The sequence below is a fragment of the Cannabis sativa genome, chromosome 1, assembly GCF_029168945.1.
Source record: "Cannabis sativa cultivar Pink pepper isolate KNU-18-1 chromosome 1, ASM2916894v1, whole genome shotgun sequence".
Taxonomy (NCBI): Eukaryota; Viridiplantae; Streptophyta; class Magnoliopsida; order Rosales; family Cannabaceae; genus Cannabis; species Cannabis sativa.
The window spans coordinates 27,171,855-27,184,774 of NC_083601.1; the positions used below are offsets into that span (position 1 = coordinate 27,171,855).

A 12,920-nucleotide genomic window follows, 5' to 3' on the forward strand; every position below is an offset into this window, starting at 1 on the left:
AATTCTAAGTTCTATGCGTGGATTCAACGAAGAATTAATAAGTTAGTGAATTTTAGTGCTAAATTCTTGATCTACTTATTGGAAGCTCGGATATATAGACCCATGGTCCCCGAACTAGTTGAGATAATATTGTTTGTAAGACTCATGTAATTGGTTTTGATTAATCAATTATAATTCTCAAATTAGACTATGTCTATTTGTGAAATTTTCACTAAGTAAGGGTGTAATTGTAAGGAAAGAGTTAATAGGGGCATATTTGTTAATTATGATACTTTGTATGGTTCAATTAATAAATATGATAAATGACAATATTATTTAATAATTATTTATAGTTATTAAATAGTTAGAATTGGCATTTAAATGGTTGAATTAGAAAATTGGCATTTTTGAAAAAATCAGATACAAAAGTGTTAAAATTGCAAAATTACAAAAAGCAAGGCCCAAATCCATCAAGCCATGGCCGGCCACTTTTGTAGGCATTTTAAACTGATATTTTCATTATTTTAATGCCAAATAATTCAAACCTAACCCTAGTGGAATGCTATAAATAGGTAGTGAAGGCTTCAGGAAAATTACACTTCTGAATGAGAAAAACTGAGTCTTTCTCTCTCTACCTTGGCCGCCACGCTCTCTCTCTCTTCTTCTTTCATATTTCGAAATTACCTTAGTGATTAGAGTAGTGCCCACACACAGCAAGCAATACCTCAATCATAGTGAGGAAGATCGTGAAGAAAGATCATCACCAAAGGAGTTTCAGCATCAAGGATTCAAAGAAAGAGATCCAGGTTCAGATCTTGATAATACTCTGCTACAGAAAGGATACAAGGGTTAGAGATCTGAACAGAAGGAGTCATTTAATTCCGCTGCACCCAATGTAAGGTTTCTTAAACTTTATACGTGTTTATTTCATCGTTTTAGAAAGTTCATATTTAGGGTGTTAATAAATATACTTGTAAGTAGATCTAAGATCCTGGTAAAATAAATTCCAACACATGCAATATAAGATCAACATCATGGGGTTCAAACAGGTCAGAAACAACCTCCATATCCCACTGTTTACAGTCGGCTCGCATCAATTGGGATACTTTACAATCAGCCAATGCGAGTTGTGTTGAAATAACACAAGGATTAGCATCATCTAACAACCATGGAGTGTTAAGGACATCATCTAATATATTTTATTTTTATTTTCACAATTTTATTTTAAATCATGTATATTTTTTATTAGTGTAATTTTATATAATTTTTTATTTTAATTTTTTTGTTATAATGTAGAGGTAAAAATTTGCTTAATATTTATGATATTTTTGAGAAGTCCAATATGCAAGTCAGACGAGCCCATCAATAATGGATCCAACAATATTGGGCCCAATAAGACAGTCAGACGGACTCGCTAGGCCTTGAAATAGACTAACGATTGAGCCGATGGGCCACAAGCCGGATCGTCCCGCAACCGGGTTTGAGCCCGGCCAGTCAGCCAAACGGGTGAAATCAAGTTAATATGGAACCAGTCAAGAAGACGGTTACTACTCCATAATAATTAGGGAAGTAACCAATTTGAACGAGTCCAACGGGTGACGTGGACAGAGGGCAACGGCACTGAGAACACACGATAAAAGGAACCATACGATAGGCGCTGGAGAGAACACATTCGATACTCACACTACTCACTGACTCAAGTAGACAGTCGTTTTTTCTAAGCTTTTCTCTTAAGCCTCACCATCGGAGTTACTCTTTTAGTCCGTCTGTCCGCTTGTCCACTCATCCGTCCGGCTACCATTTATATTACATTTATTTTCCGTTATTATAATTTTTTACTATAATCGTACTGACTTGAGCGTCGGAGTCCCTTTGGCTGACACCCCACCGGTGCTCCCAATTGAACTTTTGTCTCTCTCTTTGTTCTTGACAGGTTGCTGGTGCCCAAATTCCGTATTGTAGATTTCACCCTCTACAATTTGGCGCCGTCTGTGGGAAACTAGCAATCGTTCATTCGACAAAGACTCCAAAGGTTCACCTTGAGCACCATGGCCGACGTAATTGAGACTCCAGACCTAGCTTCCCAGATCGCTATCCTCACTGCCGAGGCAGCCAAGGAGCGAGAGCAAGCAGCCAAAGATCGAGAGCAAGCGGCTAAAGACCGTGAGCAACTAGAAAAGTTGCAAGCTGAAAACGCAGACCTTGTCATCCCAGAACATGACTGACCCTCCGCCACCTTCATCCCGCTTTCGAGTTCCAATCAGTCTGATGCAGTCCTTGGGGAGCCTCACTCCCAACTCCTCTATTGGCGGATCGAGTCAGATGGATCCGTCAGCCTTGGTAAGGAACCAACAAACTCCAACCATTGTCACTAATACACCAAACTCTTCTATTAATGCAGGTGGACAGGTAACCTTAACGACACCAAAAGCCCAGACAATTTCAGACAATGGGCAGACAGCTCAAGGGGTTAACCTCCCCTCCTCCGGTGATGGTAGACAGCCCACCACCTTGGAGCAACGAGTTACGACAGGCGAGGCAGCCCGCCAGACGGTTAGCGCATCCCCAATTGCAGATCCGGGTTTGGCCCGCAAGCTAGCCGAGATGGAAGCCCTCATTCAGCGTATCCCTGGAATGCCTGCTCCTATCAAGAAGAGTGCCGCAAGCTGCTACGCCGACTCACCATTTGTCGATGAGATAGCTTTAGTGGAGATGCCTAAGAAATTTAGCTTCCCCAACATGAAGATGTTCGACGGGACATCTGACCCAGACGACCACATCGCCCAATATCGACAAAGGATGTTCACCGTGGCCATTCCACGTGACATGAGGGAAGCATGCATGTGTAAGGGGTTTGGTTCGAGTCTAATCGGACCAGCCCTCCAGTGGTATACTAATTTGCCTAATAATTCTATTAAAACTTTTGCACAACTCACTGATACTTTTGTTGAGCAGTTTGCCAGTAGCAGGAAATTAGAGAAGCAATCAGAAGACCTTTACGTCATCGTCCAACGACGTGGGGAGGCACTGAGAGATTACGTGGGGCGCTTCAATAAAGAAAAAGTGTCTATCACCAATTGTAACCAACACACAGCCATCTCAGCTTTCCGCAAAGGACTTCGCTACGACTCAGATTTATACAAAGAACTCACCAAGTACCCCTGTAAGACTATGGAAGACGTCCTCGCCAAGGCATGGGCCCAAATCAAGTGGGAAGAAGATGAAGTCAACTACTACAGATCCTCTCCAAGAAAAGAGACTCGCAGAGATTCTAGAGTAGACAGACGGCACAACGACAAACGGTCTGAGCCATACCCGACTTCTAACAAGTCAGAGAACCGAAGAAGGGATTACAACCGGCCCACTGACACATATCCTCGAAGTGGACCGAAGATGCCCGAGTACAACTTGTCCATCTCACCTGCTGAGGCTGTTCAAGTACTTAAGGGGCTTGGAAGCAAAGTAAAGTGGCCTGAGAAGATGAGGACTCCAGCTGAGCAGAGGGACAGAAGCAAGTGGTGTGACTTCCACAACGACCATGGCCACCGGACTGAAGAGTGCATTGCCTTAAGATTAGAAGTAATCAACTTGCTAAAACGGGGCCACTTAGTCGACCACCTCACCGACAAAGGAAAGAAGACTTACCAGGGTCAGAGGGACACGATAGACAACCAGAGGGACATAACACCGCCCAGGCCACCTGTTCATGAGAGAACGGTCAACGTAATAACAGGTGGCTCAGAAGTAAGTGGAGTCACCCAGTCAGCTGCAAAGAAACATGCACGTCAGGCTAACTGGACCAAAGGGGAGACCAGCAGAACATCTTCCTTACCGGAGCAAACCATCAGCTTCACGACATCAGAATCAACTAGGCTTCTTAACCCTCATCATGATGCTCTTGTTATTTCACTTTATATAGCTAACTGTTTGACTAAACGTATACTTGTCGATAATGGCAGTTCAGCTAACATCCTTTTTTTGAGTGCTCTCAGGGAAATGGGAATTGACGAATCCAAAATTGTGAGGAAGACAACTGTCCTAATTGGATTTAGTGGTGAACAGAAAAATACCTCGGGAGAGATCGAGCTGCCTGTGTATGCTGAAGGAGTCAACTTGTGCACCAGGTTCCTGGTGATTGACTCCCCTTCTGCCTACAACGTCATCCTCGGCAGGCCATGGATCCATGAGATGGAAGTTGTACCTTCAACTTACCACCAAGCTTTAAGGTTTCCAACCAAATGGGGGCCGAAAGAAATTAGAGGGGAGCAGAAAGATTCAAGAGAATGCTACCGAACCACCATGAAGGCAAAACCAGCACAGTCATAGCAATTACAGCAGCGAGAGCTACCCAACTCCCAATCTGACCAACCTAATGTGGAGGAGCTAGACGAAGTCCAAATCCATCCAGACTTCCCAGACCACAAAGTCCAAATCGGAGCCCAGCTGGACCCCGACATGAGATCTAAACTTATTGAATTTTTGATTGCTAACCATGATCAATTTGCTTGGTCCCATGCGGATATGACCGGTATTAACCCTGAGATTATTGTCCACAGGTTACAGGTAGATCCAAATTACCCACCCAGGAGACAAAAGAGAAGAAAGTTTGCCCCTGAGAGAAACCAAGCAATAAATGAAGAAGTCCAGAAGTTAATCGAGAACGGGTTTATAAGAGAAGTCCAGTACCCAGACTGGCTGGCAAACGTAGTGATTGTGAAAAAGAAAAATGGCAAGTGGAGGGTCTGCATCGATTTTACAGACCTCAACAAGGCGTGCCCAAAAGACTCATTTCCATTACCACATATTGACATGCTGGTAGACGCCACAGCAGGACACGAACTCCTTAGCTTCATGGATGCTTTCTCAGGATATAACCAGATCCTTATGCATCCAGAAGACCAGGAGAAGACAACTTTCATGACCAACCTAGGAATCTTTTGTTACAAGGTGATGTCGTTCGGACTGAAGAATGCAGGAGCAACCTACCAACGCCTCGTGAACAAGATGTTTGCTGACCACCTGGGAAAGACCATGGAAGTCTACATCGACGACATGCTAGTGAAATCACTAGTTGCAGAAGAGCACATCAATCATTTAAAACAATCTTTTGAAATACTTAGAAAATATAACATGAAGTTAAATCCTACTAAGTGTTCTTTTGGTGTAACTGCAGGCAAGTTCTTAGGCTACTTGGTGACACAACGAGGGATCGAAGCCAACCCAGCTCAGATTGATTCAATCCTAAGGATCCCCTCACCAACATGCATCAAAGATGTCCAAAAACTAACAGGCCGAATCGCTGCGCTAGGCCGATTCATCTCAAAGTCTTCCGAGCGATGCCACTCTTTCTTCAACACACTTAGAAAATCAAAGACATTCGAATGGACAACCGAGTGTGAAGAAGCGTTGGACAAATTATAGCAATACCTGACTAGCCCTCCACTATTATCAAAGCCAAAAGATAACGAAAACCTCTTTGTGTACCTAGTTGTCTCTGAGGCGGCAGTCAGCGCAGTCTTAGTAAAAGAGGATAAAGGTAAACAACTTCCAATTTATTATGTCTCTAAATCCTTACTTGATGCAGAAACTAGGTACAGTCAGCTGGAGAAGTTAGCATTGGCACTCATTCACGCAGCCAGAAAGTTGCGTCCATACTTCCAATGCCACCCAATCACAGTACTCACCACCTTTCCCCTCAAGACCATACTACATAAACCAGAGTTGTCTGGAAGATTGACCAAGTGGGCAGTGGAGCTCAGTGAATATGACATCTCCTACAAGCCACGAACCGCATTAAAATCTCAGGTATTAGCTGATTTCATTGCAGACTTTACACCTAACTTTCAAGTGCAGGCGGAAAAAGAACTTTGCCACCTTACAGAGGGATAGACAAATGGCACATGGGAACTACATGTAGACGGTTCAAGCAATGTAAGAGGAAGCGGATTAGGACTTGTTCTAACCTCACCCCAAGGCGAGAAGATCGAGCAAGCAATCAGATGTGGGTTTAAAGCTACAAACAATGAGGCAGAGTTGAGGCTATGATTGCTGGACTCGGACTGGCCAAAGAAATGGGAGCCAAAAGAATCAACGTCTTTAGCGATTCACAACTTGTAGTCAACCAAATGCAAGGTAGCTATCAGGCCCGAGATAGCAAAATGACAGCTTATCTTGAGAAAACAAAAGAGTTGCAATCGACCTTCGACGAGTTCACAGTCAGTCAGGTGCCTAGGGAAAATAATAGTCACGCAGACGCCTTAGCCAACCTTGGGTCTTCCATCCAGACAACCAGCCCCAAAACAATCCCAATGGTGTACCTCCAATGGTCTGCTGTCTGGAAGAAAGAAGAAGAAGAATAAGTAAATGACGTCGCCAACGAAAAGACATGGATGACGCCCATCATCGAGTACTTAGAAAAAGATGTGCTACCAGAAAATAAGAATGAAGCCCGAAGGGTCAAGGCTCAGGCAGCCAGATTCTCAATAATACGAGGTAATCTCTATAAACGATCCTATTCCAGTCCATATTTGAGATGTGTTAACCCTGCAGAAGCAAAATATATACTAGCTGAGCTTCACGAGGGCGAATGTGGCAACCATTCGGGAGGCAGAAGCTTAGCACACCGGGCCCTCACACAAGGCTACTATTGGCCTACTATGAGAGCCGACTCATCTGAATATACAAGACGGTGTGACAAATGCCAACGTTTTGCACAAGTATCCCATCAGCCTCCTGAACGTCTCACATCGATCACATCCCCATGGCCCTTTATGAAGTGGGGAATGGACATAGTTGGCAAATTGCCAACTGCACCTGGACAGAAGGTATATATGCTTGCAGTGACCGACTACTTCAGCAAGTGGATAGAAGCGGAATCGTTCCACCAAGTTCGAGACAAAGAAGTTAAGGGGTTTATTTGGAGAAATGTTATCTGTAGATATGGAATTCCGAAAGAAATTGTGACAGACAATGGCTCACAGTTCATCAGCCTCGACTTTCAAAACTTTTGCAAATTCTGGAACATTAAGTTAAGCTTCTCAACACCTAGATACCCTCAAGCCAATGGACAAGCAGAATCGTCTAATAAGACCATCATGAACACAATCAAAAAACGGCTAGAGAATGCAAAGGGTAGATGGGCCGATGAATTGCCAGGAGTACTATGGTCCTACCGCACAACAGCCAGAACATCCACAGGAGAAACACCTTTCTCTCTAGCCTATGGAATGGAAGCGGTCATACCAACAGAAAGTGAAGTCCCAACAGCTAGACATGAACTGACTACAGAAATGCAAAATTGGGAAGACATGTGCCACGAACTAGACACAGTCGACGAGAGAAGAGAAATGGCATCTATAAGAATGGCAGCCTACCAACAGTGTCTAGCAAAGCATTACAACAAGAATGCCCGTACTCGGTCATTCAAGGTGGGAGACTGGGTGCTTCGTCGAGTTTTTTAAAACACCAAGGAAGCGGGCAGGTAAGCTAGCCCCAACATGGGAAGGGCCCTACCTGATCACTAAGGTAGTCGGCAATGGAGCTTACAAAATCCAAACGGACAAAGGACGAGACATCAACAACAGTTGGAATGCTATTCACCTAAAGCAGTATCACACTTAAACCCCAAACTATTGTTCTGTTCTCTTTGCATTTGTTTTCTTTATCGGTCTTACGAGACCCACTCTTCTCAACGCACTATTGCTAACAAATATTCATGCAGGGAGATAGAACTACATTTGGGCTTGATCCCTGGAAAGGGTATGTAGGCAGCTCTACGGAGTGCAGCCCCCTATCATAACCATTTTTTTTTCCTTTTTAGGATAATGCGTCATTTAAGCTATTTGACATACAACATCCATTTGATAGTTTCATTTGACAACCCACCGAACGAAAATAAATTTAAGACAATATTCTACTGAAGTAGAAGCACAACGCATACAACGAACCACATAGTCCAAACATCATTCTGAACTACTAAGTCTAAATCTAACTCAGCTGACCTACATTTAGACTAAGGGGAAAATAGGGTACCAGACCCATACAAGTCGACCAAACCGATTACTACAACAAATACATAGCGCATACAACAAACATCATTCCAAAATACTAAGTCTAAGTCCAATTTGGCTGACCTACATTTAGACTAAGGGGAAAATGGGGCACCAGACCCATGCAAGTCAGCCAACCAGACAAAAGTTCATATTACAACATTAAAAACATAAAACACTTGACTATAGTTAACTCAAGAAAGATGTGAGTCATCCACCGGGAGATCGTTCGTAGTCATCTCTCCAAACGAGTTAGCCAGTTGGCTAGTTCGAGCGTCTTCCTCGGCCCTCATCCGCAGCAATTCTTCATAGTCAGCAATGTACTGGGGTATGTCCCAAGACTCGGCCTTGTTGTCTCGATACTCCATCGCCATCTTTCCGCGACACTGGATCTCAGCCTCCAGTCCAATTTCGACTAACCGACCTTCCAACATGTCCACACGAGCTTGGGCAGTAGCAAGATCAGCCAAGGCAGACTTCAAACGATTAGAATCTTGCTCCTTAGCATCAAGTTGAGTTCGTAACTCTTCTCTGACACGGTCAAGCTCTTTCTTGTAGCTCTTTAGCTCCTTAATCTCCCCGCGCAAAGTATCACGCTCAGTCCTCATGTCCTTCATTTGCTCCTTCATGTTCTTAATCTTATCCAAGGCGTACATAAGTCCTTGCATACCCTGTCATGCAATATAAAGTACCATAATAGTCAGACAAAATAATATCGCGAGTTTGTCCACACATAAATTGTAACATGGGAATGCATGCATACCTGAAAGGAGCGAGAGATGGACAACTCCATGGAAGCTATTTCTCCGATGTTCTCAAAACGAGCTCGATCCTCTGGAAATAATAGCTTGCGGCCTCACCAAGGTGTAGGCCAAACTCAGAATGTGCAGCCGCTGAAGATGGAAAAGAAAGATCAACTGTATTACTCAACCAATCGGTCGACTCAACCGGAGACGGTCTCTTGTTATTCTTCTTCTGAGCCCTCGCAGAAGGATAAGAAGGAGCAGCAGTAGTAACAGCCTCCTTCTCAACACTAGGAGTCGTCCTAGTCTTCTGTTTGCGTGAGCGTAAACGTTCCATAGCACCATCACCAACCAGAGGAAGAGTGAAAGAAGATTGGGCCATGAATCGATCTGCAAAATCTCGTCCGTCTGATGTCAATTCAGGTAGAAATAAAGGTTCGCATCCCAAAATCTCCAAACTTCTTTGGAGTATAGTAACTTGAGACTTAGCACGATTCTTAGGATGAGATATACCTTCGGGTTGACGGGGAACGTGATCCCACAAAGTGCTGTCTCGAAGAGAAGAATCAGACAATAGAATGTTCCAATAACGCTCCTCCTCCGCAATTCGAAGAACTTGATCAACTCTCCCTGGCGCCTGCCCACACACCCAACTAAATGGAAGGCCAATCCTACCTACAAAGAAGACAAATCAACCAGTTAGGCATGCATCAATAAACCATAACAAATAAGGGCGTAATTCAACACCAAAACTATGACACTCACTAGCAGGAGACCACGAATGGGGAATCCCACGATCAACCGATAATCCTAGAGCATCAAAAGGAACAAAGAAAAAATCCTCCTTCCATCGCTTAGCTTCTTTAATGCCAAGAATCAAATGGTCACTACCGTTTCTAACGGTAAGTTGGTACCTACCTTTATCATGTGGATGCTCTTTCAAGTAGTAGACATACAAGACTTCAGCAACCGTAAATGTAATGTTATGCCTTTCGGTCAACACTTCTATGGCCATAAGAACACGCCAAGCATTTGGCATTAGCTGACTGGGAGAGATACCATGATAGGAGCATAGTTCAGACATCAATCTAGGGAGAGGAATCTGAAACCATACTTAAATGGAAGCTTGTACAAACATGTCCAACCCGGTATCTTCCAGTCAGCCCGTTCCCCGCTAGCCGGAGCATACAAACTAATGTGTATGGGAATATTATAACGACGACGAATTTTCGGCAAGTCATTCAAGGTTATTACTGACCTAGGATTAACACCCGAAAGTATATCGCCCGACTCAGTATCACTCCTAGGGCGATCAGTATCTACTCCAACCCCAGACGCATAGCAATAGACATCTGTATCCTCACACCCGTCATCCAACACATAACCTACCACCCCAGTAGGAATATTCGAAGGATCATCAGACGAACTGGTCGTCTTATTAGACGAAGTGGCACAACTACCATGGTTGCTCATAGACATAGCAAAAAACCCACCTAGAACAAAGATACTGGACTAAGAGCGAGTTCACCAAAAATATAATCATATACAAAGCAAAACACCGGCTAGACAGAATAAAAAGATATGTATATATACATATATCAAAGCTCAAGTGGCAAAAAAAAAATAAAATAACTAGACATAAAAATGGACGCCATAATAATGCTCACCAACTGGACATACGTATTCTAAATAGACCACCAGTTATGGTCATTTAATTAACTAAAGGAAAACAATATTCCAGCTAGCCAGACAGTCATTATTCAAATCACACTTACTACTATGTAAAGACAAACAGTAAAAATGTAGATTTTTACTACCCATGAAGATCAAACACAAACACACATATACAACAAGTAAAATATATTTACTCATCTACATCACAAAAATAAATATGAACATGTACAAGAACATAACAAGAACATTCAAGGGAGAAGGTTTAGAAAACTTACCTCTTGAAAGCCTCCTTCTAAAACTCCAAGTCTCACTTCACCAAGAGCTCCAACAAATGTGAGCAAGAGTGAAAGTAACTCTCTATATTTATAACCAAAGAGGAGCATTGGATGAGTGACAAGTGTCTCCCATCCCATCTGATCATCACATGAAAAAAAATATATATTGGAGTATATACGGACATCACAAATATTACTCATATATGCATATGTCTATCTCCCTTGTAAACTGTAGAGGTATCATCAAATAAGACGGACAAGTTGTCTACTCATCTGTGAAATAGACATATGATACACAAGAGTAATATATCATGGAGATAGACATGATAATAATCTACTACAATGATAATATAGGTTTGGTACTTTTCAGTGGACAAGTATGTAGACGTTTGTATATGTCCTCAGTCAATGACATGCAATAAGGAGTACTATATACATATGCCTATCTCACAAAGCTGTCAATCTATCAATCTCGTAAAACAAGAACCATCAATATATGTTAGCACATATATATATTACCATTAATATATGTCACCGCATGTCAATCTTGACATCTCACAAAGATATAACCATCAATATATGTCAGTACATATATATGTATATTACTATCAATATATGTCAGCACATATATATATATTACCATCAATATATGTCAACACATTTCTGCTCCCAGTCAATAAGATAGTACGTCTATCTACTGTCAATATATATGTAATGCTCCCCACATATAAATGTCTATTTACTTACACATTAATTGCTAGGTTTAAGTGCCCAGTACCCATTTATAGACATTTGGATCCAACATACCCTTTACTTACTCATACAGCTTTGTGTAAAGCTATGAACTGGCTATCTCACATTGGTATTAATAAGTACCAGTTAGGCGTGTATCAAAAGAGCTCGTGGATACCGCTGATCCTCACTTAATGTCCATCTCCTCACAACACTTAATGTATGTCTGTCTACCCCCTTCTATTATTTATATATATGTCTACCTCCTCCCATTATCTACATACATGCCTATATATTATGTCTGTCTACCTCCTTCCATTATTTATATACATGTCTATCTCCTCCCATTATCTACATACATGCCTATATATTATGTCTGTCTACCTCCTTCTATTATTTATATACATGTCTATCTCCTCCCATTATCTACATACATGCCTATATATTATGTTTGTCTACCTCCTTCCATTATTTATATACATGTCTATCTCCTCCCATTATCTACATACATGCCTATATATTATGTCTGTCTACCTCCTTCCATTATTTATATACATGTCTATCTCCTCCCATTATCTACATACATGCCTATATATTATGTCTGTCTACCTCCTTCCATAATTTATATATATGTCTATCTCCTCCCATTATCTACATACATGCCTATATATTATGTCTGTCTACCTCCTCTCATTCATATATATAAATATATATCCATCTCCCTACAATATATATATGCATATAAATGTCAATTTACTTACACCTCATACACATGTACGTCTATCTACTCTCATCTCATATTTTGAGATAGACAGCCAAATATTTTTTATTTGACCCAACAAGACGACTTGGTCTAGTTAAGAATCTCTTTGAAGAACTAATTGATCACACAAAAATCATTGGCCAAGGTAGCCACATACACGCATGCGACAAGGACTACCCAACCACCATGCTCGAACCGTTCAGACTATTTTCTTGTCTCAAACAGCAAGACAAGCGTACAACGCTTACTTAGACAAAACCCTTGGCCAACACCTAATTCGGTATTAATAACTCTCCAGCTAAAATAAATTCTAGCTAGAGAGTGAGGGACAAACTGTAGAGGTAAAAATTTGCTTAATATTTATGATATTTTTGAGAAGTCCAATATGCAAGTCAGACAAGCCCATCAATAATGGATCCAACAATATTGGGCCCAATAAGACAGTCAGTTGGACTCGCTAGGCCTTGAAATAGACTAACGAGTGAGCCGATGGGCCACAAGCCGGATCGTCCCGCAACCGGGTTTGAGCCCGGCCAGTCAGCCAAACGGGTGAAATCAAGTTAATATGGAACCAGTCAAGAAGACGGTTACTACTCCCTAATAATTAGGGAAGTAACCAATTTGAACGAGTCCAACGGGTGACGTGGACAGAGGGCAACGGCACTGAGAACACACGATAAAAGGAACCATACGATAGGCACTGGAG

The 12,920-nt window shown here is 42.1% G+C and overlaps 2 protein-coding genes across 2 annotated transcripts; one reads left to right on the forward strand and one right to left on the reverse strand.

Annotated features, from left to right (window-relative positions):
• Nucleotides 1–2,196: 2,196 nt before the first annotated feature.
• Nucleotides 2,197–4,305, forward strand: LOC133033579 (uncharacterized). Its single transcript, XM_061108466.1, has one exon. The coding sequence runs from the start codon at nt 2,197–2,199 to the stop codon at nt 4,303–4,305; it is 2,109 nt and encodes a 702-aa protein (XP_060964449.1).
• Nucleotides 4,306–8,050: 3,745 nt separating this feature from the next.
• On the reverse strand, nt 8,051–9,048 carry LOC133032667 (uncharacterized). Its single transcript, XM_061106780.1, has 2 exons — nt 8,791–9,048; nt 8,051–8,698 (listed from the first exon to the last, which is right to left on the reverse strand). The coding sequence occupies exons 1-2, from the start codon at nt 8,818–8,820 to the stop codon at nt 8,222–8,224; spliced, it is 507 nt and encodes a 168-aa protein (XP_060962763.1). The 5' UTR covers nt 8,821–9,048; the 3' UTR covers nt 8,051–8,221.
• Nucleotides 9,049–12,920: the final 3,872 nt, after the last annotated feature.